This window comes from Mus caroli, unplaced genomic scaffold (genome assembly GCF_978045245.1).
Source record: "Mus caroli unplaced genomic scaffold, Mus_caroli_1 scaffold_12, whole genome shotgun sequence".
Lineage (NCBI taxonomy): Eukaryota > Metazoa > Chordata > Mammalia > Rodentia > Muridae > Mus > Mus caroli.
Window position 1 is genome coordinate 115,031,106 of NW_028227267.1, and position 27,809 is coordinate 115,058,914.

The 27,809-nt window shown below is 44.8% G+C and overlaps 1 protein-coding gene across 1 annotated transcript in view; it reads left to right on the plus strand.

Moving 5' to 3' along the window:
• The window catches only part of Gpc6 (glypican 6), a 1,019,946-nt gene that overhangs the window by 976,643 nt on the left and 15,494 nt on the right, over positions 1-27,809 (plus strand). Inside the window, exon 7 of the mRNA XM_021181728.3 lies at positions 17,698-17,834. Within this exon, the coding sequence (XP_021037387.1) occupies positions 17,698-17,834 (137 nt within the window). The remainder of the gene's footprint in view (positions 1-17,697; positions 17,835-27,809) is intronic.

Consider the following 27,809-nt stretch of genomic DNA (forward strand, 5'->3'; position numbering starts at 1 on the left):
AAGATACAGTCATCAGATTGGGAACTCTCTAGGTTCTCATGATTAGAGCGTGTTCCTGCCCACAAGGTTTGTACTCCACTCTCACTCACCAAGCTTAATCGTTCAGGTCCTGTGCTCCCCTGACTATCAGGCGTAACTCAGGACTCTTCCAAAAGGACCAGATAAACAACTCAAGATCGAGGCTAAGAAGACGCAACCATGACTCTAATTATTTACACACCGTGCCCTTGTGCTGAGGTTTTGTAGTGGAGGCTCAGTGATGGTTATTCTCAAAGCGCCACTGCTTAGCGACCAAATCTATTAGCAGCAAGCCACTGGCACTTTATCTGTAGGATTCCAGGGTGCTTACAATACTGTTTTTACACTTATCTGCAATGAAAAGGTGATTTCTCCAAGTGCTTAGGATTTGGCCGGATCAGATTTACTGCCTGGCTTCTCAACCTTATTCCCAAGTACAGTGTTGTAGGGAAATGCAGAGCTCCATCGGTCCCTGCGGGTTCCTGTGGCAAGGTGGTGAAACTTTTGTTTTCTTTACTACTTTCCATTTCATAAGAGAAATCGTCTCCAGGAGAGGACTCTAATGCGATTCCGTTAGATACAGTCCATTAAATATGTGGAGCTGAGTTTCCAGCCTCCCCCTACAACCCAAAGGGAGGGCTTTTTGCCTTTTGTCATGGAAGCCCCAGGGAGGAGTTGGTCTGTGCTGTTTTATGAATTAAAAATCCAGAAGGGGAACACATTTTCCATCTTAAAGCAAGGAGAGTCTTTTAGAACTTCCATCTTGGGATGCTACAGAAAGGGCCTGGCAGGCATTTACAGTGTTCTCAGTGCAGAATGAGAAAACAGAATTATCACTGTTGCTGATGTTTAAGAGCTAATAATAATAATAGTTTAAAAAGAAGAAGAAACAACAACCTTGAGCAAAGCATGACGCGCTCGGTAACTGAAAGGTGAAGTCTCGAGAGTTCAAGGCAGTCTCAGCTGCATTGTGAGTTCAATGCCAGCCTGGGCTGTATGAGGCCGTCTCAAATTAGCAAATAAATCAAAATTAAGGAGGAGAGAAAATGGAAGGAACACAAGAGGTAAGATGAAAGGAGAGAGATGATAGATAGATAGATGGATAGATAGATAGATGATAGAAAAAAAACAGACGAACTGAAGTACAATCATAACCCATTGTTGTGCAAACAAGAAGAGCAACTGAGCAAATAGCACTTGTTCGTTCTGTTTTTGGACCTCCAGGGGAGAATAGTCTGTTAGCCTTCAAGCCACATGGTCTTTCATTTGTATGGAGCCTTCTAACAAAGAATAAGGTTAGAGGTGATGAGTAACTATCTACGTGGTATTATAAAATGTCCAAATTAACTAGTTTGGAGAACTACTAGACTAAGTGTGGGGGGAAATACAGAGAATGATCTTGGCTTAATCACGTGGGGGAGGGTGCGAAGGTTTCTGGAACACTGGCCCTCCTCCACCTCACCTGCAGTGTGGTTTCCATCCCTTTTTAAGATCCCAGGGCTCTGGACTGCAGCAGCACTCTGTAGCCCCTGCTCTGCTGCTGGGGCCCACATAAGACGCAGACTGCATCTTATGTGGACCCCATGCCTGCTGATATCCAAACTCCGATGTGTGTACCACTGGGCCAAGGCTGGGTGATGACATTCCTCATGGTTCCTCTGGGGAAGAGATGAGTGAAGAAGAGCTCAACAAGATGCCTGCCATACAGCAAGTGCATGCTGACTGACGTGACAGTAAACCAGTGTCACCATAGATCTGTGCACATCACCAGTCAGGTGTATTCCTGCTGGGATCTGACAGGATCTGACCATTATCTCCATGACAGCAACATCCATGTCAGATCCTGCTTGTGAACCTCAGAGAAACCCAGCAAGGTCATAATGTGCTGAAGTTGAACTCGGCCAGCCTCTAAGGGCACACAGCCCTGGACAGGGACATAGGCTCCACCTTGAGAGCTTTCAGGCCTGGTGTGTGTGTGTGTGTGTGTGTGTGTGTGTGTGTGTGTGTGGTTTGATGGGGAATGTACTGCTGCAAAGGCTAAGACATTCACGTGGAGATCAGACGACAACTCTGTTGCGTCAATTCTTGCCTTCCGACTTTATGTGGCTCCAGGGATCAAACCCAGGCTATGTCATCCGGCAGCAAGTGCCAGTGTCTGCTGGGCCATCTTGCCAGCTCCAGCATGTTGAAACTCTAAACGGTGTTGAATAACAAACACACACATTTACTGTTGCCTTTGGTCCTGCAAATTATACCGTTGGCCCCAAGAACAACCAGGTTTTTATAAATACCAGTCACAGCTTCTCCTACCTAGGACATTTGCAGGAAGTGTTTGTTGAATTCAACTGACATTGGCAACACATGAAACTCATTTATCTGAGGCTCAATTTAGAAGTCAAACATCTGCAGGAGCTTGTAGCCTTACCTAGTGGGCAGATCAACAGGAAGGATCTGTGACGGCCATATGCAGTCCAAGTAAATTTTGTAAACGTGGAGTGGACATAGCATGCGTGCAACATGCGTTCATCATTCCACACAAGAAGATTGGTTAAATATTTAAAAATTATTTTTGAAGCAGGTTTAAAGATATGGTGTTAAAAATGTTAGCAAAATCACTTGGGAAAAGGCGATTTCTAATGTTTTTAATAGTATCACAGTTAGCAACTGATTTTAAATACTTTCTTGATCAACCTAAAAAGCCATTTCAAGGGAAAGGAAATAAATTATAGTGCCATTAACAATCACCCACTGTAGAAGCGCCCATTATACGAGAACCTTCAAGCTTTCTTTTGCCACTCTGGCTCTAAGCCTCTTTCACAGAAATAATCAAATACCACCCTTGATTTCATTTGGAATATTAATGAAATTGAAATAAGCCGCAAATTTCCCTTTGACTCATTAAGTTAGAAAGTCAAAGTGCTAAAAATATACACTTGGGCTTCAAAATAGACCAAAATGGATAGCTGTAAAAAAAAAAAAATCGTTTTTCTCTTCTCTGCAAGAATATAACTTAAAGTAAAAAGACCTGTTGGGAGAAATGTGAGCTGGCTGTAATGCCGGATTCGGCTCTCCATATAAACACATGTCTATATTCGTCACGAAGCTTTCCTCCTCAAAAATATCTTAGAACTTGTACGGTCAGAGCAAGTATCAATATCATAAAATTTCACAGCCCCCTTTTAGAACTGTGGCCTTAACATTTCGTAAGGAAATAAAGCTTTGGTTAACCTGGGCTCTGGCAGACCTCATTAAAATAACAGCCTGTCAGTTTCAAGTTTAAAATAACAGGGTTGTCAGTTTAATACGCAGCTGAACAATCTACAGTTTTATTCCCTGGGACAAGGTGGGGGGGAGAGGGGGGAGGAGGGGGAGGAGGGTAAAGGTTGAACAACACTGCCATCTGGTGGCCACAGTGAGTGTGGGGTTTGTTGTTTTATTTATTTTTATTTTTTTAAACAGCCTGCAAGAGAAGTTCTCTTGTCTTGAGAGGAAAGGGTGAGCTGTCAAGCTGATTTGCACAACTCTTATCATCAGTTGTTTTGTTTTGTTTTGTTTTACTTTAAATTTGTAAATAAACTTGGTCCAAATTGTACTTGTGATCCCCAACTACAGTGACTTGATAACAGCCTGCTCCTCCATGGAACTGTAAGGCAAAAAGAATATTGAACAAAAAAAAAAACTCTTAAACAGATTTCCCTATATAAGAACTCCCAGGGTTTGGAGAGATGGCTTAGCAATTATGAATCTTTGTTGCTTTACAGTCCTGCCGTTGATGTCAGGAAGCTCACAGCCATCTGTAACTCCAGCTCTAGAGTTTCTGCTGTCCCCTCCTAACCTCTTCAGGTACCTCTAAACACACACACACACACACACACACACACACACACACACACGAGGGGGGGGCGGGGCAGAGGTAGGGAATTAAAAGTAAAATACATCTTAAATATCTATTTTAAAGAACACTTTTATATGCTTGGTGGCTCGTCACAGGAACATCTTGCTGGAAGTTCATCAAACTATGATTGGTGCCTTTACTAGATGATGGCTGTGCTTCAATAAGAAACAAATAAATGTAAGCCAAAAAAAAAAAAAAACAAAACCCTGTCTGTAGGCAAAATAGTGACAGATGTCACAAGTCTGAATCCAACATGTTCCCATTTATGTAAATGGAAAGCATCCATCCTGGAAGTAGGAGGCTGGATCGCATGCGGCATAGACTGCAGCCGGTTCTAATTCTGTCATTTGCTAACACGCTCTGGACAGCTGACCCAGGGAGATGTGGCCATCCAATATGGCAGCCACCAACCTCTTGTGGAGATGTCTTAGACTAAATTGAGATTGACTGTAAGTTTATCATGTAAGCCAGATTGCAAAGACTTAGTACCAAAAAGAGCATAGCATATCCCATTGCTCTATGATAAAGCCCATGACATCTCAGGTATGTTGGATTAAATCAAGTATATTATCTATCATCTATCTTTCTTCAGACGGGGTGTCACCATGTAGCCCTTGCTGGCCCTATGAGAACAGGCTAGCCTCAAACGCACAGAGAGCCCACTGACTCTGCTTTCCAAGTGCCAGGGTTAAAAGCACACAAAACATGCCTGTCTCCAGACAGGTTCTTAAAATTAGCTTCAATTTACTCTGTCATTACATGAGCTGGAAATTTATAAATCACATATGTGTGTGACATCTGTAGTTCGCTTTATACTTCTAGTGAGCATCGCTATCTTGGACGCCTGAAGACCCCTCGCTTAGAATGGTTCTCTATGCAGTTTCCAGGGCTGTTTTTCTCACGCTGGAGCTGTAGATGGGTTGCCTACATCTCTGTACCTGGTAGAAGACAAAATGTTCCCATGGAGTCTGTCTTTAGCACCTTTGCCTGCTTATAACGTTAAAGGTGAAAGTTAAGTGCTCTGGTGTCTCTTGGATCTAATCACACGAGGCGCAGACGACGTACCCTGGCTGTTGCCCCATGGGGTAAATTGGATCTTTAAGATACCAGATGGCTCCCAGGAACAGGTAATTTACCTCACAGGGGTAAAAGCTTGATTTCCAAGAAAGAGTGCAGTTGAGTCACCCTATGCCATCTGTCCCTGAGGTGATGTGTCTCCTTGTTAAGAACTTCCCATCCCAAGAACCCTAACAATACAGTCACTTGCTAAACTCTTAAATCCCTGAGTGAGGCGTGTTTCCAGAAGGGAGGAACTCTCTTGCATTTGGAAACCAGCTCCGAGTGAGATTAGGCAACTTTGCCAAAGTCACAGAGAAGCACGCATACCTTCATGGTTTTTCTTCCATATAGGAGACACTTCACATATACATATATACATATACATATACATATACATATACATATACATATACATATACATATATATATATATATGTGCGTGTGTGTGTATAGTTTATGATCGGTTTTCAGAATTCCATTAAGCCCAGGTCACTGATAATTAAGCTCAAACCAATTCCCAGCATAACCCGTAAAGAAAAACCTTATGTTGCATCACAGATATGAAAGAATTGACACAAAGGTAGTATTTATTATGCTGTACACAGTACCAGTCTACACAGTTAGGAATAAATCAAATCCCATGCACCCAAAAGAGATTTATGCTCCTTTTATTGTCTACTCCATAAAAGATTTAGGACAACCTTCGTCTACCCTAAGTGGCTTTAGAATATAGATAAACCTGATTTGCACCTCCGATCCCGCAAATACTCTTCAGCAGTGCCTCTAAACGGCTTTCCCCTGAGCGTTCGTCTTTGTAAGCTCCTGCTGTTGGGTGGAACCAGGTTTGTAAGGTCTTAGTGAGGAAGGCCGTGCTCCACTCCACCACCCTCAGTTGAGCCAAAAGACATCTCTTGATTCCTGTTCAGTTCTGTTGCCACTTCAGAGAAGTACGCCCGGGTGAGTGTTTACTGCTCAGATGTCTTGTGGAAGAATAAAGAAATCTTCAGTTATTCAGAACGAAATGGCAAATTCTGAGGGGTAGTACCCAAATGTGAAGTAAAATAAATACCTAACACCCTGTCCCCACCCCTGTGTGTGTGTGTGTGTGTGTGTGTGTGTGTATGTGTGTGTGTGTATGTGTGTATATGTGTATACGTGTGTATGTGTCTGTATGTGTGTAGTGTATGTGTGTATGTGTGTATGTGTCTGTATGTGTGTATGTGTGTGTATGTGTGTATGTGTGTGTATGTGTGTGTATGTGTGTGTATGTGTGTGTATGTGTGTGTATGTGTGTGTGTATGTGTGTGTATGTGTGTATGTGTGTGTGTATGTGTGTGTATGTGTGTGTATATGTGTGTGTATATGTGTATGTGTGTGTATGTGTGTATGTGTGTGTATATGTGTCTATGTGTATGTGTGTGTATGTGTGTGTGTATGTGTGTGTATGTGAGTATGTGTGTGCATGTGTGTGTGTATGTATGTGTTATGTGTGTATGTGTGTGTATGTGTATATGTGTTTGTATGTGTATATGTGTGTGTGTATATGTTTGTATGTGTATGTGTGTGTATGTGTGTATGTGTGTGTATGTGTGTGTATGTGTATGTGTGTATGTGTGTGTTATGTGTATCTTATGTGTGTATGTGTATATGTGTGTGTATGTGTGTGTATGTGTGTGTATGTGTGTATGTGTGTGTTATGTGTATCTTATGTGTGTATGTGTATATGTGTGTGTATGTGTGTGTATGTGTGTGTATGTGTGTATGTGTGTTATGTGTGTGTATGTGTATATGTGTGTGTATGTGTATATGTGTGTGTATGTGTGTATGTGTGTGTATGTGTGTATGTGTATATGTGTGTGTATGTGTGTGTATATGTGTGTATGTGTGTATGTGTATATGTGTGTGTATGTGTGTGTATGTGTGTATGTGTGTGTATGTGTGTGTATGTGTGTATGTGTGTTATGTGTGTGTATGTGTATATGTGTGTGTATGTGTATATGTGTGTGTATGTGTGTATGTGTGTGTATGTGTGTATGTGTATATGTGTGTGTATGTGTGTGTATATGTGTGTATGTGTGTGTATATGTGTGTATGTGTATGTGTGTATGTGTGTGTATGTGTGTGTATGTGTGTGTATGTGTGTGTATGTGTGTGTATGTGTGTGTGTATGTGTGTGTATGTGTGTGTATGTGTGTGTATGTGTATGTGTGTGTATGTGTGTATGTGTGTGTATGTGTGTATGTGTGTGTATGTGTGTGTATGTGTGTATGTGTGTGTGTGTGTAGGTGTATATATGGAGACTAGAGGGCAACCATGTGTGTGCATTTATGTGTATGTGGGTGCACATGGAACTGGTGCCTCTGGAGGATAGAGGGTAACTAAAGATGTCACCCCAAGAATGTCAAGCTCCGCTTGTGACATGGAGTGTCCCCACTGGCTTAGAACTCGCCACCTAAGATAGATGTACTGAGCAGCACACACCTGGGTCTGCCTGTCTCCACCTCCCTGGCACTGACGTTTTAAGGGTGCCACTGTACCTGCCAGGGTTCTCATTTGGATTCTGGGAGGCAAACCCAGGCCGCCTTGCTTTGGAGGCAAGCGCTTGCCAGCTGAGCCATCTCCCCGAAACCTCCCTTCCTTTTTAATTAGCAGACATGCATGTGATATCCTGGGTTTCATTTCCTGAAGATGAAATTTCAATATTTTAAAAGTAACTTCAGGAGGTTGTATGCTTAGCAGAATCATTTTTATGTCTGTCACATACAGAAGTAGAAATTGGACCTCTGTTTCAATCTCTTGAATGTCACCAAAGTCTCTCTGAAGGAGTTGCACGGGGGAAGAACTAGTAGGCAAAGAAAAATTTTTAGCAAAACGAGATGCTCAAAACTTTCAAGCCTTTTGTACATTGACAAAATCGTTAGTTTCCTAATTAATCCCTAGATTGATCTTATTCAAAGTGCCACTCCACAGCTATGACCTTGTTGACTGCTGTAGGACATGGAGAAACCCATTCTTTGAACCAGGGAGAACCTCCCAAGATTGCCATTCCATGATTACAGCCATGTCAGAGGGAGCAGAGCTCAGGTTTAACTACTAACCTGATTCATGTGCCTCAGAAAACCGATAAAATATTCAATTCATTCTCTTTGTGTAAGACTGCACCTGAGATCACCCTGTCCGACATGATGAAGACCACATCTCTAATAACCTAATTTAGAATCCGCTCTTGTCACCATTCACAGATCATGGCAGCTCCTTGGAGATGTCTGTGTCTACTCAGCCAAAATCATGTCAACAAAATGAGCAAGGCCAGAGCTAGAAAAGAACAGACCCTGTTGTCCAAAGCAAAGAGTAAGAGAAAAAAGACCACTCAGAGCAGGGATGAGACACGGATCAGAAGGGAGTGCACCTGGGAGAGAAAGCAACCAACCATGGAGCATGAATGTGCAGGAAAAGCAAGAGCCATGGGGCCTCGAGTGTAAGTGCCAGGCAGAAGAGGAGGGACTCGCCCTTGTCTATGGCCAGGATACCCATAACAATGCTCAGAGAAAAGGAGAGGAGAGAAGAGGTCCAGCCAGACACCAGTGTGTGTCACAGTAAGGATTTAAAAGGAGTCTCGACAAGTCTTAAATTGTGAATCTTCTAGAACCTTTGGCACATAGGAGCTCTGCTTTAAAATTTGACAATTGAATAAGAAAATCACTCCTTGAAGTGGTTCATAATTTTCATTCATCAAAAGCAAATGATGTCGTAATTAAGAGCTACTGGGCAAAGCGACCCTTTGATTTTGTGTGAATTTCTGAGGACTAAATGATGTCCCTTTTCTCTCGACTGTTGAAGTTAATTGGTATTAGCTCAAGGTCCAATTGTGTGTTTTCTCAAGGACATGTGGCACTCTTTCTGCATTCTTGCCTGGAACATGAGATCACAGGCAACAAGGCACAATTAGAACATTAGGTACAAACATAAAATGTGACCGTTTGCTGTCTTTTCTTTTTAATCCAAAAAAAAAAAAATACCTGAATGGCATAGAAAGGTATCTCTGGGGTTTCCAATGTTTAATTCGCTTTGAGGACCATTGTTTTGCCTGATGAAGATCCTATCTGTCTTCTTGGGGCCATGCCCTTTGTAGAGTGTGATCATTCAGCTAAGAAACTCCAAGCCGGAAGCCAGAAGGGATAATTCACCCTTTAAACTTTTCATCCAATTCCCGATCCCCTGAGAAACTCAACAGAGCCAAGCATTGTCTTTTAGAACATCAAAGCTCCACTCGCCTCCTCCTGGGTTTTTATCCTTCCTATTTTTTCCTACAAAATGCACGACTGTGTGTCTCCTTAGGGAGCAATGCTACAAGTGCCACACCACAGGAGAGAAGACATGTCACACGGCAATAGACGAGACACTGTTACCGGGTTCCCTGGGAGCGCGTGGCGAAGCCCAGAATGTGGGGCCGTTTTTAAGTTTACATTGTGACTTGAGGACACAATAGAATGCTGGGTGTGTTATGTGGGCAAAATCTGCCTTAGGTTCACTGACAGGCTGGATTCAATAGAGTCCCTACTGTTACCCCCAAGACTTATTTGCAAGTTTCCTGAAAGGAAACAGGGTACAAACAATTTCTCTACAGAGTGTTTGTTAGAAAACTTAAACATTATAGGACAGGCAGAGACACTCTGAGACTCGGAAAAGCAATGCCAAGTCTAAAGAAGAAATTTAAAGTTGAAAATGATGAGCTACGAGTAACATGTTGAGAGTCGTGACCAGAAGACAGGAACTTGAACTTGACAGCATAAATTAGGCTAAGCACGCTTCCTCACCGAGCATTGGGACTAAATCCTGCTTTCTACCTGGGATTACCTTACTCATAGATATTTAATCTCTGTCTGCAATTTAGGGAATGGCAACACTCTAGATTCCACGTGTTTCCAAGTGGATGGGAGGATCAGCAAACAGACAGAGCCTCACAGAACTCATTCCATCACCGAAGGGCAAACACGGTGTGGTTCCTGAAGCAGGCTTCGAAGTTAGTAGAGAAATCAGGACAAGCTGACTCTTTTCTGAAAGGAAACCCAGACTAGGTTGCTGCTCCAAAACTAGATTAGTAAATCCCTAAGCTGTATAGATGGCTTAAATGCACGGAATTCCCCTTAATTTCCCCAAGTAGAGACTGGTCAGACTGCTTTTGTCTCTTTAAACAGACTGTTTTCCAAAGCTAACAAATGACCTTCAGCCTATAAAATATTTACATTGTTTTCCCCTCATTATATATTATTTAGTGTATAGCCCTTTAAATATTAATCATCTATTTTTTCTAAAGATATGGTATATATTATTTACATCTGATTACATTATGTTTTTATACAGATGAAGTAAGCACACTGAAAACCTTCTTAAGTTGTAAGTAAATGGGGCATGAGGCCAGTGGCTCACAACAGGTAGCTAGGAGAATAGATCCCAGTCCAGGGGTGATCGATGTAGGACAACAGGTATTCCTCTCACTGCGACTGCCCGGGACAGAACCAGGGAAAGGAAGGGGTTCCAGGTAAACGGACTTAAGAGTCTTGGTGAATAGAAGGGCAGCCATGAGCAAATCTCTTGGAGAAGAACAAAGTCACCTGTGCCCCGTCGAGTAATCCTCCCGGAGACAACAGGGATTACAAAGCTGAAAAGCAACCCAATGAGAACACGGCAGATATCTCTCTTCCAAAGCCAAAAGGAAGCTACAGGGAGTGCTGTGCAGGACCCTAAAGATGGAAGTGGCTCTATGTCTACTTAAATTCTCATGATTTATCCACAAGCCAGGATCACCATTAAAATTCCTGAAGCCCTCCTCCCAAACCATACATAAGTCACACCATCAGTGGCATCTACAGTGACTTCTCGTTGTAATCCTGCTTAGACGGTTGAAGGATCATTTGAGATCCCTCCCTGCTCTGTTAGTGAAGACCTGAGTGAATTTGCCCACATCTTTCCGACTCTCTGAAGAAAAGTCCGGATGGCAGCAGCCGACAGATAATCGATGGCTTTTTCAAAAAAATCTTACTCCCCTTAGCAGATAATTGGCAATGCTGTTCATGTTTGTGTTCACTCAACAAATATTTATTAAGCACCCGACGCACACTAAGTGCTGTTTGCTGAGTGTCGGTTCCTGGAGCAGATGCTCCCTGGGAGCCGTGAATATCCGGCGGCTCTTTAGCGAGCACCTCTGAAGTCCAGAGCAGAGGCTGCAAGCGGCCATTCTGCATGGGAAAAATCATCATCGAGAGGGATGAAAACCGAGAGGCCGTGTTGTGTTTTAGTTTTAAGCCCTCTGGATAGAATTACTAATTACCCTGCTCCCTAATTGTTCCCATGGTGGAATTCAACAGTCACAAGGAGGAAATATCAGCAAAGCCTAACTTGTATGCAGGGGATAGAGTATTCCCCAGAAAGGCTGCCAGACAAATTGGTATCTAGACTCTCACAGCCTTCCACTTCCCCGGGACTGTGTCTATGGCGGATCTACTCACACCCACCAAACAGAGCCGCAAGGCAGCATCCACAGGCAGCCATGATGCACGAGCCATCTTCATACCCTCACCCTGGCACGAGCCCTGACCTATACAGAGGTGTAAGTGCTTAGTGAGGGGATGCTGACAGCAAAAGCTTCTCTCTCTCTCTCTCTCTCTCTCTCTCTCTCTCTCTCTCTCTCTCTCTCTCTCTCTCTCCTTTTCCTTACTCCACCAACATACTGGAAAAATTTGTCTTCTACTTCCTTTCTCATTAAGCTGAAGTCACTAAATGTTACTGATTTTTTTCTTGCCAAGTCACTGATTTCAAGTAAATTATGTAAGCTCCTGAGTTATAAGCAGGCAGTCTATTTATTTATTTATTTATTCATTTATTTATTTATTTATTTTCATCTTGTACTTCCATTAGGATCATAGACATTTTGGATACTTGCCATTGTTTATGCCTAAGTTATATAATACCTCTACTGAACTCACGTATCATATGCTGTATGTCCTTACAAAGCAAAAACTTCTAAGGGTGAGAAGTTACAAAGTATTTTTATTGTTTTCATTTCCTGCGTTGCAGAGGCATTGCAGGAGAGCGAGCTTGAGGACGCAAGTGCGTCTGCAGTCACCACACAGAAATGACAGATGTTTGAAGAGATAAGCTGATCCTGATTTGAGTAGGAGACGATGCAAGTCTATATTGAAATATCACATGGCATCCCACAAATATATACAACTGGGTGTCCAATTTAAAAATTAAGCTATTGAGAAGAGGGTTGGGGAGATAGCTCAGCAGTTAAGAGCACTGGCTGCTCTTCTGGGGGTGCCCAGGCTCAATTCCCAGCACCCACATGGTAGCTCACAACATTCTGAAACTCCAGTCCTACAGGATCTTATGTTTTCTTCTGACCTCTATCGGCAGGAAGCATGCATGTGATGCACAGAAATAGATGCAGACAAAACACCTATAGCCACAGAATAAACATTTAAGCCTAAGAAGATAAATATAGTTCCTTTTATCCAAGAGCTCTTTCGATGACGTCAGATACTTACTTATAGATGATTATGCTTTGAATTGGTAAGTTTTAAACTGCATGCTTTTCTGAGTAGGGTGATTCCATATCACACTGGGCTGGCCCATCTTACGTAAGGCAAGATGCCGTCCACTATCCAGTCTCTAATGGCACACTGTAATATCCAGTATCTAATGATACCATATAATATCCAGTCTTTAATAGTGCACTGTAATATCCAGTATCTAATGATACTATGTAATATGCAGTATCTAATGATACATTGTAATATCCAGTCTCTAATGATACCATGTAATATCCAGTCTCTAACGGTACACTGTAATATCCAGTATCTTATGGTACACTCTAATATCTGGTCTCTAATGGTACACTGTAATATCTAGTATCTAATGATACCATGTAATATCAAGTAATGATACACTGTAATGTCCTGTATCTAGTGGTACACTGTATTATCCAGTATCTAATGATACACTGTAATATCACTCCTGCATATGTAAGACCCCCGAAGCTGGGCCTCCGCTCAAGTCCCAGGATGAGCAGGCCGGCACCTCAGTGACTCGAGAGAAAACCACACCTGATGCAAACTGCAAGAGGCTTTATTATCAGCTAGCTAAAGATGAAGTCCCTCAGCCACACAGGGCAGGGGATTTTGACCCCGAGCGGTAACATTAGGGGGCTTTTAAATGCTAGCTGAGGAATTGGGAGGAGTTGGGAGGAGTTGGGAGGAGCTGGGCTACAGCTCTTCTCTGCCGGGTGTCCTTGGTAAAATGACAATTATAGCATCTCTGGTTGTAAGGTATAGAAACAAAAAGGCTTTTTGCTGGCTATAAAGAACAAAGAGCTTCTTTCTGGCTGTATTTTTAGGGGTCAGGGAAAACAAGCTTGGAGAACGTCCAGGGGCTTTACCTTTCACTCTTTAAGTCGGGGTCTCACACATCCACAGAAATACACACAGGAGTCTCGGCACCAGTGCCAGAGGCTTGGAGGCCAGGACTGTCAGCAGTGACTCCTGTGAGCAAGGTAGTTAAGAACAACTATTCCAATGTCTACATGCAAAACTAGGTCTCATCTCTACCATTTAATAAAGACACGACAAGATAGCTTCAGCTGCTCAAGGCCTCTGTGTCCCTGTCGTGCCCAGGGTGTGGCATTGATAGTTTAAGCAGGATGAAGTTGTGCAGCTTGGTTTGAGAATCTTAGTGGCATGAGAGCTCTTATCACACACTGAGCCGGTGACTTCTAGGTAGGTTCCTAACAGCTGCACTCCTGACAAAAAGACTTTGCTTCCTCCCAGTGTTTCAGAGCTTTTACTTTTCCAAACACCTCTGAAATGGCTACAAAGAACATCAACGCTGGCATCCTCCTCTAATGGACTCAATCATGACTGAGAGCTTTGCCTTTGTTTGCTCTTTTCAAACAAATAAAAGTCATAAGGACATTTTATCCCCAAATACCTCAGCGTGAGTCTCTTAAACGAGATCCCCTTACAGCCTCACAATCATTAGTACGCTTGAGAAAATTAGCAGGAATTCAGGATTCTCAACTTGTATCACTCCTATATTCAAAATTGCCCCATTATCTCAACACTCTCTTACAGCTGGATACCTGCCTCCAGATCTAAGACGGAGCCTAGGTCTTCCATGTGACATTTGGTTGGGATGTTTCGTGGAGTTTCTTTTCATCTACAACAGTCTTCCTGCCTTTATTGATTTATTTATTTACTCGTGCTCTTTTGAGGAGTTGAGGCCAGTTGTCTCGTGTAATGTCTCATTCACCAGATGCGTCTGATCATTTATTTATGCTCCTGTTCAGATTCTTCTTCTACCCCAGTGCCTGCTATAAATTGGAAGTTAAATCAGAAATTTCCTGAGATTCTAGTTAAACATCCGGGTGAGCTTATTTCCAAAGTGAGATTCATGAGGCTGAATGTTCTTCCTGTCTATCCCTTGACTTGACATGTCTCTGGCTTTCCCCATTATTCTGCCTTCTGGCCTTGCTCTCCACGCTGTGAGTTCCTGAGTTCCATTAGGGCAGATGGGGGAATGGCTCCACGGTCTTCCCGTGGGGTCGACTTTCCATGGACGCATTCATGAGCCCTAAAGTAAGAGACACAGCACTAGAAAGGCAGGAGCTCAAAGTGTCAAAAACGAACTCCAGATAAGTACCAAAAGGTGGCTTGGGTTTTCTCTGTGAACCCTAGTTGTGTAGAGTTGCGTCGAGTTCCTACGGAATGACAAGCTGATTCTTAAGAATGTCAATGAAAATAGGCAAAAAGCATTCACAATGTCATGACAGCATTTGTCCTGCAATGCTGGGCCTCGGGTCCTTACGAGTGTTGTGAGGATGCTCATCTGGGATGCAAAGAAAGAGCCTACTGTAAGGACCACGGGCCTCTGTCGGCATCGAGTTTGTACTGTGGACTGAGCTGGGTTCCTGTGACCATCCATCATGCCTATGTTCTGGAGAACTGGTTACACAAAGCTTGCCTCACAGCCGCATGCTCCTAAGCTCCAGGAAAACAAAACAGACAACTCGGAACTCTTGCAGAGCAGTGACGTGTGTTATTCAGAGATCAAAACAGCATGTGGGATTAGATAAGTCTTTCTACACAACGTGAGAACTGAAAAACTTTCCTGAGATTGGGAATAACACTCCCCGCCCCCCGTCATTCCCTGCATCCTTTAAAATCGCAGGCGTGGCCTTTCCCATCACGAGCATGTCCTCTCCCCGTGGCTAACAGCACCCATTTGTTCAGATGTGTGCCTCGACTTTGCAGGCTGCAGGTGAATCACCCGGTGGTGGTGCAGAATGTTAAAACACCATTTACATTTCTTGCTGCTCCTTTGCTGTTATCTCCTTGAATTGCACAATGAAAGCGTTCAGCTACCAAAATGCCAGGAAGAACATGCCCTGATTGCAAAACGTGGCACAGTGAGCAAATCAGGGAAGCCCCGCACCCCATCTTCACACAGCCAGGGACAGCCCCGTGCGTCACAGCAGCCCTCACTATGACCCCCAGGTGTGTAGAGTGTTTGAAATATTGTCTAGAAAACCATAGCAGAATGGGATAATTAAAACTAATATCTTGGTGAACATTTATCAAGCACAGCTGTGAAGACATATCACTAACTCATCCTGGGCTTTATTGGGTGGTGGTGGCGGGGGGAAGGTCCTATAACTTTAGCATCCTGAGGCCCCTAAGTTGAAAACCAGGATGAATAGTCACTCCATCATTTTTGACCCCTGAAGATAAGGTGGTTTCCAACCCTATCCCTACTTCAGCAAGCATAGGGATGAGATGGGACAAAGGAGGCTGCTGGCTAATTGTGAGGAGGTCCTTATGTCACATATGGACTCGGATGCACGCAGCACTGAGTCTGAGTCTAACTGGGAGCCAGGGAAGCAAGCAGTGTGACATCCCACTATGTGCTCATCCATTCCTTCTGTGGCTTCTGGCCTCTTCAGTGGCCATCTCTTCCCATGCCTCGCCTTCACTCTCCCTCTCTGTGTCCACGCCTTCCACCCAGCCCTCCTGACGAAGAGGCTATTTAAATTGACTCACTTTTACTTCCTCACCTCTGTCAGGATCTCACCTCAAAATCATGACACATTCTAGGATGCTTTGGGTCAGGACTTCAAAAATGCTAACTTTCAAGGACCCAATGCAGTCTGTAACTGATGCATGTTATCCGTCTATGCGTTTTCTCGGTGTTGGCAAAGAATGGCTAGGCCATCAGGACAACTGAGTACTGAGGTACTCAGTCAGTGCCTGCAGCCCTCAGATCTACACCCATTGCTCGTGGTTAGACTGGCTTTCATCTTTGGGTACTAGAGATTTTGTGGTGGCCTGAGTTTACCTATCACCACTCAAATGCATTCTGTGTAAGCCTGTTGTGGGTCCAGGTTCCACCTCAGGGCACAACCACTAGAGAGGCCCTGGGTGGGTGCTGGGCTGTAGGGAAGTACAGAGATGCCGCTCCGGGGTGGGAAAGTGCAATCTGAGTGTGGAAAAGCTGGAGCAGCTTCGGGGGTCCCTGGGTCTGTGAGGATGGCAGGGTCGTGGAGTTACCAGACTCGTGTACATCCAGGCAGTACCACTGGGAGTCATGGAGGAGCTGAGAACGGAGTCAGGGGACCCGCAGGCTGAGGAGAGAGTTTGACTCGGGGAGGAGGGTAAGGGGGGACGAGGAGATCTGGCTTGTCACAGGGTTGATTGTCTTTAGCTTGGTGGCAGTTGTGTCTGGGAATGCAGAGAGGCCTTCTACGGGAAAATTAAGCTGTAGCTTAATAGTCAAATGTTTCCTTTATGTCTCCCCACAGCAGTTCTTGATGAGAGACATTCCATGGTTCTAGACTGTTTGTTGACCATTCATGGTAGAAGATACATATGTACGCACTTCTCAGGGTGGACCTGAGATTAAATACCTTATGCAGGGAGGAATGCCTGGGAAGGGAAGCTTATTGGCTAAGCCCTCAGGGCCTCTAGATACCTCATTAGCATGGAGAACTCTGTTCTGGACCTATGTGACCACAGGTCATGGTTCCTAATGTGGGGAGTGTGGCACATGTTCCAGGCCAGGAGTCTGGCAGGGAGCTGGGGGCAGGGGGCAGGGCAGAGGAGGTGCCTAGGTCTCAGGTACGTGCCCACATAGTCTCTGGGTTTTAAACCACTCTACCTTACAAAGCTTCCTGGCATGGTTTGACCGTCCCTCCCTCCTCCGCAGCAGAGCTCGCAACAATACTGCCTTTTGCAGACACATCTAGTCCACTGGGAAATGTGCTTTGTCTCTTGGTGCTTTGTTTTGGGGCATCATCCGGCATCCAGGGAACATGGCCTAAAGCTTGTATTTAGGGTGTTTGCAACAGGTACTCTGCAGTAGAGTGGCCCAGAAGCAGGTAGCACACTTCCTTGGGTTTTAATTCAGAGGACAGGACAGAGAAGAGGGAAACCAGGGAGCCAGTAGCCTAAGTGTTCTCTGGGAGGAGCAAGAGGGAAGTGGAGGTAGAAGGCTTTCTGGACTGCGGGTCGAGGCAGAAGGCTTTCTGGACTGCGGGTCCTATAGCAGGGATTCATTCCAAGTTTGTGGTTAGGGGTCACGGTCTCTCACCTTCAGTTTGTCACACCCTTACATAGAGAGGCAAGCAAAGCCCAACCGAGACTCCTCACCCTCTTTCTTGGTTTCTTGATCAGGTCACAGACATAAAAGAGAAACTGAAGCTCTCTAAAAAGGTCTGGTCAGCATTGCCCTACACCATCTGCAAGGACGAACGTGTGACAGCAGGAACCTCCAACGAGGAGGAGTGCTGGAACGGACACAGCAAAGCCAGGTGAGGTGCTTGGGTGAGCGGATGGGGCGGCACGCTCAGGGAGGCCAGGGGCGTGAGGGGGTGGGGGGCAGCACGCTCGGGGATGCGCAGCGCTGATGGGGCACAGCACACTGGGCCCTGAAAGACTCTCCTGGCACCACCGCAGACCTGTTTATGCAAAAAGCAGTGGTGGGCGGAGGGCTATGGAGCCACTTGGTGACAGCTGCTGAGAGTGGCAGGTTTGATGAACACGTGGGAGCACTTGCTCTCGAGGTTCCATTAAGCAGTGAATCCCTGTTCCGACTGCCTTGCCTCTGGAAGAGGACAGGGGGTGGTGACAGATCCCAGCTTCCAGATAGCCTGAGATCACAAAGAGCCCGTTATGTTCACTTAATGACTTGAAGTGAAATAGTCATAGCTATTTTTATCCTTAGTTACATCTGTAGGGCTCTTTTTTTTTTTTTAATCACAAGTTAAACAGGAAATGAAAATTCAACTGTAATATTTTCACCTTTGGAGAAAAAGAAACTCAGAGCGTTCAATGGGAAGGTGAAAGAAAATGGAGAGGAAACAGTAAGGACCCACCAGGTTCCATGGCTCCAAAGTCCCTTTGGGTCCCCCTTGTGGCAATGTTCTTATCTTTCTACTCTACTGACCAGTAGACATTTCTGGATCTGTTGGCTCAGCTCAGACGGGGTTTGGCCCAAGCTTGCCTAGGGTGGAGAAGTTGGATGGAGAGAGTGGTTGGGAGTTGGCAAACTGGGCAGGACATGAGGAGAGGAGTCTGCCAGGCCTCCATCAGTGGGGCTGCAGGTGGGTAAGGCAGCTGGCTAATTGGATTCAAGGAATCTTTGGGGACCGACCAGCAGGTGGAGAAGCTAGGGAAGGCTTCTATTTGAGAGGGTCTTATTGGGCAGTTTTAAAGAAATGAACCAGCTGCGGTCCAACTAAGGCAGAAAGTGTGTGAGATGCAGTTCAGAAGAAGTCTGCCCGAGGTAGGCAGAGAGCACGCACGGACACCTCGGGAGCTCACATTGCTTCCTTGCAATTTATACCATCTGTTTGGGGGATAGCAGTTGCCTATCTTACGAGGAAGAGCCTAGCAGGCAAAACCAAGACTGCCGCAGAAAGATCCACAACCAATTCAAGTTGCCCCACAGGTCAGGGCTCAAACCTAAGGTTGAGAGGAGAGAGGGAGATTGTTGCTGTGAGCACCATGCCACCCATGGACAGAAAAATTCAGCTGTGAATTAACACCTGCGATGCATCAGCTCCCAAAAACACTACAGAAAGACACTGCCAGGCTGAGCAGGTAACCATAGGGGCAGCCCTGCTGCAGGTGCCCCAATGGGTGGCTCCACTGCAAACCGTGTTTACCTTTCAGCCCTGGCTGAAATGAAGGCTGTGCTGTGAACCTCGTTCCCGTGAACAGTCACACAGGGTGTTGGATATTTGCACACCGTGTGATTACCTACAAAAGGGAATGTAGAGCGTGTTCATGCTTGTGGGCAGGAGAAGGGACTAAACTGTGCCAAGGAATGAATAGAAACATAAAAGACTTCAAAGGAAGAGCTACAGGGAGGTCAGGGTGGGTTTTCCAAGTTCATCCTGGATCCCAGAGCCTAGCACCCAATCAACAAGAAAGAATTCTCCGTTCCCAGCCCAGCATTCCTGTGCCCCTTAAACAGCCAGACAAACAGACCAACAAACACCCCTAAATGCTCCTCAGCTCAAGCAAAGAAACAAATGAAATTTAATCCTGTTTCATATAAACAGTTAGCATAAAATGCCAGAAATGTGTTAGGACCATTTGAGAAATTTTGGAAAATTCTGATGTAATTCCGAGCCAAATCTCGTGTAATGATTTTTTTTTTGATGTGCAATTCAAGTCAGCAGCAAAAATAGCAGTTTCCAAAACACAGAATTCTAACATAACACAATCTAAAGATAAATGAATCTGATACATATATTCTGAGGAAGAACTGGAGGAAAATATTTACAGTCTTTTTTTTAAGATTTTTTTAAAAATTTTATTTACTTTGCAGTTTGGGATTATCTGCCTTCCTGTACCTGTGAGACTCATGTCTGCAGAGACCAAAGAGGGCGTTGGAGGCCCTGGGACCAGGGGAGGCCAATGTGTGTGCTGGGAATTGAACTCAGATCCTCTGGGACAGCAGCCTGTATTCTTAATTCCCAAGCCGTCTCACCTGCTCCAAAGTTTCTGTTCCTTATAAGTAACCTATAATTAGATTTCTGTAAGAGTGAAATTTTTTTTCGTGTGCAGTAAAAAAACTGAGATTCACGTCACTGCATAGTTTAGACTGAGTCGAGGAGGGTCACGCAGCATCCTTTGTCATTACGTGGCCTGGGAAATCACATGCAGTGCCAGGTGTCCATGTTACCTGTTCAGAACCATGGATGGCACGGCACCGAGTGATCCAACGCTAGCACCCGCAACACTGAGTGATCCAACGCTAGCACCCACAACACTGAGTGATCCAACGCTAGCACCCGCAACACTGAGTGATCCAACGCTAGCACCCAGGGCCAGAAACATCACAGCTTTATCTCGTGTTTGACTTTACACTAATCTGCGCATTGTGCATTCTGAAACCTTTTACTGTTGCCAGAGTTTTCAGACCCCACACTTGGTTATGTGACTCCATTTGAGGTCATGACTCACAGCTTATATCGGGAGGTGATATGAGATGACATTGAGGCCAACACGTAAAAAACTTGCAGTCACGTGAGAGAAGACATGGGTCTCGGAGCAGCACCATCATATTTGGTGCTGTGGCCCTAGAGATACCCTGGGAGCAGCATCCCCATCCATACTTGATGTTGTGACTCGGGAGCGCCCCCTCCCCCCCCCCCAGTGCTCAAGAGCCACACTTGAATTCCATCCTGAGACAAGTAGGAGCACCTATAAGATCTAACGCAGTGAAGAAAAATAATCAAGTTTAAGGCAGCCTCTAGGACGATTCCTGTACTTAGCCCCATACAGCTATTGTTTTATTATGCAATCTGTATATTATTTTAAAAGATGAGGGTGTCAAATACTATTGACTCAATTACGTTCCTGTTGAATTCTTCTACTGTAGTGACTGTAGTATAGTACTAGTATTTGTGTAGTATTGTATTAGTATATGTAGTTCATTAAATTTGTAGTAATTAGTATTGTATTACTGTTGCAACCTTCTATTTGCTGACTTTGTAAATAGAAAACAAATCCAGACTTGTTTTATTAAATGTAGCTGAACCTATCTTCTTTTCCAAATATCGATAGATCTAGAACCACATGGAGAGGAAAAGGTGGTTTTTGGTAGTAGTGGTTTGGGGAGAGGTTTGTTTGTTTTTTGTTTTGTTTTTACTTAAGCAAATTCTACAGAAAGATTTTGAAACTTAGAGAACACATTTGGTGATAAAGGTTCATTGGTGGGTGCTGTGTTATAAGTAGGGAACAGAAATGAGCTCTGGTGGACTATGTACTGTAAGATGGCTATACACAACCATGACACACTATGTGTTTCTTCCAACAAAGCTGTAAGAAAGCATTTTGAATATTTTTACCACAAAGAAACAATAGCTGTTTAAGGAGTTAGGTACACTTAACCTGATTTGAGCATTGCACAAGTACACAGGCATCCAAATGTCGCGTGAGGCCCTATATGTTTGTACAGTTTTATATGTTGATTAAACACATGATAGTTAAGAATCCATATATAATACAAAAAGTCTTCCCCCACTTTCAATGTATGAATTTGAAGATGGCAGACTTTGTGTGTGTGTGTGTGTGTGTGTGTGTGTGTGTGTGTGTGTGTAGTGTGTGTGTGTGTGTGTGTAGTGTGTGTGTGTTTAGGATCAGTTGCAAAACAAAGATGAAGAAAAAAGGTTATGCTTGTCAACCATGTGAAAATTTATTATTAAGAAATATATTTCTCAGCACACGTTAATGGACACAGAATACCAGCGCCCATTAGGATTGATAGGGTGTCATGGAGTTTGTACAGCAAAAAACAGAACACTGGTCTCTGAGAAACCACCTGCTTCTTCCTCTCTGTGCTTTACCCATCAGACTCCTTCAGACACATCTTTCTCTCCCAACTTCCATTTTTCTCCCAATCTCCTCATCACACTTCTTTGACCCAGAAATGTGCCCGTTTCTGATTTTAATGTTTCTGAAGTCAAAATGACTCTAAAGGGGGCATGTCCTTTTATGACAGTGATTGTCTTATTTTTCTGAAGAGCTATTAACTTAATGGCACCTGTTGAGTGATGGTGGCATAATATGTACATCCTGTAGGAGTCATCACATGGTTTGTGGTGTTGAGACCATGGTCAAGAATATGTATGCAGTGGCTGTGCTAAGCCATTGCCTCTCCCTGCAGTACTCCCCACTGCACTAATGCTTTCCCCTGTGACAGGAAGTGGGGTAGAGGAGACCCTTCCCATTGACAAGTTGTAGGTGTTAACCCACTGCCCTACTGGCATTTTGGGTCTCCGTTCTGATGGAAAGGCTATGTAACCACAAGAAACTTTCTGCCTCTGTTGAGCTCTCAAGACACTGAGATCGGTGAGATGTGTCTACAGAAATTGCTCATAAACCCTAGAATGGTGCAACTCTGGCTTTGGTAGTGTTGGCTTCACTTTTGGAAATCTTGCATAAAGGTAGACTCTGCTTGGTTGTGTTGTAAATTGAGGGTTTGTTCCACCTCAAAAGTCATTAAGATTGCCCACCCATCTACCCCAATATTCCCAATGTGTTGGTATTTATAGGTAGGGGTCTTTGAAAGATAACTTGGTCATAAAATACAGTGTGATTCATACCTTTGTAACAGGAGAGGGGAGGGACAGAGAGGAAGGGAAGGAAAGAGAGAGAGAGAGAGAGAGAGAGAGAGAGAGAGAGAGAGAGAGAGAGAGAGAGAGAGAACATGATGATATCGCACTCCCTTCTCCAACCCTGCCTCAAATGAGGATAGAGCAAGAACTTAGCCATCTGCAGACCAGAAAGTGACATCACTGGAGAATGTCTGCCAACACCTTTGCCTTGGATGCCCCATTCCCCCAGAGCTTTGAGAAACTCATGTTGCTCATGCAGTTTCTCCTACCTAAGCCATCCAGTTCGTGGCATTTTTGTTAGAGAGCCAGAGCTGAGCAAAGCCGTGAGTGTGAGATGGTCCATGTGCTGGATAGTGTTTATTGTTCATTTGACACTACCTCAAGTTATATGGGAAGAGAGTCTCGATAAGGGATTTTCTAGATCATGTTGACTCATAGGCTTCTTGGTGAGAGATTGTCTTGATTGCTAATTGATATAGGAAGACCCAATCCACTGTGGGCAGGGTAATTCCCTGGGCAAGAGTTCTAGAACCATATAAGAGAGGAGAATACTGATGGATGAGTAGCAATAAAACAAGCAAGAATGCACACATCTATTTTCTTGGGCTCGTGGCTGTGGATGTGGTGTGCCTTGCTACTGAGTTCTGCCCTGACTTCCCTTGATGATAATAACCCAGGTCTGTAAGCTGAATATACCCTGACTCCCCCTCAGTTTCTGTATGTCAGGGTATTTTTTATCACAGCCACAGAAATGGAGCTATAAACAAGGCCTGAGTGAGGGTTGGTGCTTCTAACAAGCTCCCAGGCCACATAGCTACTGCTGATGTCGGATCCACACATCCATGGTTCAGAGTGAGAAGTCCTTTAAAATACTGGACAGTTGGTCTGGTAAGAGGGTTCAGAGGTTAAGCGCACCGGTTGCTCTCGCAGAGAACCAAAGTGTGGTTCTCAGCACCCACCTCAGCTAATCATTTCCCAAAGTCCCAACCTCCAAATTACATAGAGAACTAGATTAAAACCATACTGAAAGTCCAGCTCCCAGCAGTCCAAGCTCAGAGGCTCACACTACTCGTCCAAAGAGCAAACACAGCTCTTTCCTTAACATCCCTATCAGTGTCTGTGGCCTGCAAGAGGAATCTAGGGCTCACCTTCAGCGACCAGCAGGAAGTGAGTCACAGGTAGAACTCCTACATCTCCCATTTTTTCACTGACCTAAGCAACTTCTAGGGGTGGCTGGGGGAAGACAGCAGAGCATTCTGACTCAACTCAGACAAATAGGAACTGAGGGAAAGCTGGTAACTTACAGGGGAAATCGATAATAATCTAGAAAGCCAAAGGGGGGGAAATCAAAGACTCATGGAGCAGGCTACAAATCTAGGCCTCCTAAAGGTCCCAGGGTGAACCTGGAGACCCTAGGAGGACATGTGTGGCCATCAGTCACACCTGAGAAGCATGGTCTGCGCAACCTGTGTCCAGAATGAGCTGTCTGTGCAGGAGTTAGGAAGACTGATGATGTGGGAGGCAGCAAAGCACAGGCTTAGAGGGAAATAAAACTCGTCTATGGTTAGGATGAACGTGTCAGAGCTCTGCCCAGCCACAAAAAAGTAGGAGAAACAAGCTCACTACTACTGTTCACTCGGGCTCTTGACTTACCGCTCTCGGACAGCAGAATTCTGCTTTCTTAGGACACAGCTGCAGTAAAGAGCGTGACCTGTAACTTCCTCTAGGATTGATGTCTCTTTCTCAGGACCCACTATCCAAAAAGGTGAGCAGGGCAAGCCGCAGATAAAGGATACAGTGTGAAACTCATGTTCCACCCCCCATGCTGGTTGTCTGATAGGATGTTGGTCATCTGGGGTTATGTAGAGCCCTTTTGTCCATCATTGCCAGACCCTTCCTTCACCCCATAGAACTATAGAACTAGCAAAGATCATTTCTGCTCCCTATGGGTTAATGCATTGCCGTCCATATGTCCTTTCCTGAAAATGCCTTCTGGGTGCCTGGCCTTGGTGGAGCGCACCTTTAATAGCAACAACACTCAGAAGTCGAAGGCAGATGTATTTCTGTGAAGTTGAGCCCATCCTGGTGCGCAGAACTAGTTCCAGGACATCCAGCACTACACAAACACAAAACACCTTCTGAGAGGAGGTAGCTAAGGACCTGGCTAAGGAATATAGACTGATTTGACCCATTGCAGATAGTTCTTAGAGAGAGCCACCAGGGTGCTTCAAAGCATCAGATCCTCCCAGAACCACTATATCCCCCAAGGAAGTCCTTCCCAAGACCAATGGGCAGGCACAGTAACTTGTAAGAAGTAGGGGAAGTGGAACAATCCAGAAAACAGGTCAGTCAGCCTTGCCAGCCGCTGTGAGCCGTGACTGGGTAAGTCTGAGCAGATGGATGATGTCTGGGGATGGGAGATCTGTGAAGCGAGTGCGTCAGCAGACCTGGCAGGATCATACTGCTTTAGTCTGAGAGCGAAGGATGCCCCCGAAACATCTAGCCGTACTTGAAAGAACTGTAAAATACTCCATCTGTACGCAGCCAGAGGAACACATTGGGATGGTGAGAAATCTTCTGAGAAGAAAACTGGCAGCCTTCAAATGTGGCACCGTTGAAGTTATGCTGATGCACTGGAGGAGGGTCAGGGGCGTTCCCTGGTGGGCCAATGGGAGAGCAGACTGTCGTAGGTAGCTCACAGGCGTGAAATCTTGTCGTGCTCCTGCCTGGCTTCTGTCATTTAGGCTGCAGTCCTTGGGGTTTATCATTGCTACACCACGGGTGGGAGTTTCTGTCCCCCAGAATATTCCCATTGTGAGCCAGCCTTTCCTTTCCGTTGTATCCATTAGTCTACCCATAAATAGGTACTTGCATGATTGTAACATTTGCTCTGTTTGGAATGATGCTGCGCTACACACAGAGGTATAAACATCTGCATAAGCCTTTGCTTTTCGTTCTTTCGTACATAAATCTGAGGCAGAGCTGCTGGATGAGAGAGCAGCCGTGTGTATATTGTGAGGAACCGCCATTGTGAGGTTCAGTCATTGCACAGGCTGAACCATGTTATTGGTGCAAAAGCCAGTGTTCAGGGTGCCGGTTCTCTGCGACCTCACCAAGACTTGTCATTTTTTTGTTTGTTGTTTTTAATACTAGCCATCCTGAGGTGTATAAAGTTTAGATATGTATTAAAATAAGCTGCAAAAGGAGGCCACAGATATCACAGGCTTGCCATCCCTTCTGTGAAATCCTTGAGACCATGTGTCTTTTTAGAATTCAGATTTTTTTTTCTGATTTGAGAAAATTACCACAGTGAACATACTGCATATTATGTAATGTTCCCAGTGGGGTCTGGACCTACATCCTGCAATCAAATGCATTAGGATTTCTGTAGAAAAATGCATTAGTGTGGCACTAAGTGGGAGAAATGAGGACTGTAATTGGCCATATTTCAGATTTGATGATGGTTTGCTAACAAATGGATTGCAGGAGGGGAAAAAATTGGAGACGTTCAAATTTTGGAACTGCACATAAATTCTGGGTCTGTATACAGAACGTATCTTCTTACCTCGGGAAGGCTTTTGAACGCGCTTGAAAAATGAAGGCGTGTGTAGCTTACACTAGAAATTTCTATGGAGATGTGCATCCCGCCGAGCTCATTTATGGTAACAAGTGAGTGAAATCAGCTTTATCTCCCTCTTCCAACTGTGCCCAGGGTAGCATCAGTCAGGAGTAGCAGGCACTTGAAACCCAGGCCAGCACTTGGGCACCCCAATTCTGACCCAGCCTCATTGTTTATTTCAAGATTAATCCATGCTCCTACCCAAAAGTCTTACTGTTCAAAGCTCATTCCCCATGCAAGGCTTAACAGCAAAGCTCGCAGAACCGATTGTATCAGGAGGCCTCTGACCGACTCAGTGGGACAGTCAACTGATGCATTGATGGTCTGATGGTATCATTGAAAGATGGTGGAGTAGGGTCGGGTAGAGCATAATTAGAGGAAAGAGGACACCGGAGACACATCCTTAATGGAAACACTCTGTCCCTAGTCACTTTCTTTTAGCTCTTGCATGCTGGCTATCATGAGAAGAGCACCTTCCCTGTGCCATGCGTCCACTTCAGGGTCTTCTGCCTCCTCCTCACCTCAGACCCAAAACAACGGATGGGCATGGATAGAAATCTCTTCAACAGAGAGCCAAGGGCAACCTTCCCTTCTTGTACTTGGTTTTCTTGGACATAGTTCAGTGCCTGACACAGCTCCCATGGTGATTCCTACTGCCCTTGGTTCCTTGGTTCTCTTCCTGGCCCCTCTCTGCTTAGACTTTTAGTAGCTAATAAACCCCAAACTCAAAGGTCAGTCAGTGCCCCTTCCTTTCCTCACATGAGAACTAACACAAGCGTGCTGGTAAGCAATAGAGCATGCCCAGAGGCTGGCTTGACTCTCCTCCTAACAAGAACATTAATAGAGCACCCGGGTCTTTCTGAAAACCCCAACTCAACCATGAGGCGTGGACGGCAGGCACAGTGGTTAGCCACTGGGAACCGTCTATAAGAAATACGTTACTGTTTCTTAGGTTACAAAAGCCGTCAGCTGTAGCAGTGAGTTTCCTAGCACACAGGGTATATAGCCCCTACCCTCCCACAAAATGTGTTCAGCTTCCGTTCTCCCTAACTTCTCCTGGGACTCTTCCACCCTCATAAGCTATGCTTGGTGGCAATCAAGAAACCCTACATTAACAACATGAAATTAGATGTGAAGAAAAATAATTCTGTGCAACTGTCCAAGTTCAGCTCCTGGCCATGCTCCTGCAAACAGAAGCCAAACCAAGTGAGCCTACGGTTGGCTGTCCCTGGGTGCCACCCACTTGCCACACCACAGCATGAGTAATTGGCAGGGATGACACCCCTATTTGGCACTCCAAGCTGTCCTCAAATCTAAGTTCTCCCTGCTCCCAGTGCGCGCCCACCCAGCCTTGCAACCTGGGCTGTCAGTGACAGCACTCTTACCTATGTCCCCAGAGATGTGAGTCACTGTCACTGAAATGACTTGTGCTAAAGCTAGACAAAGGAAGGGCCTTCTGAGTTCCATGGTTGGTCTGTTCTTGCAGAATTTGAGATTTCTTCACATCCTGTTCCATCTCCCTGTCCAACTACGCAGTG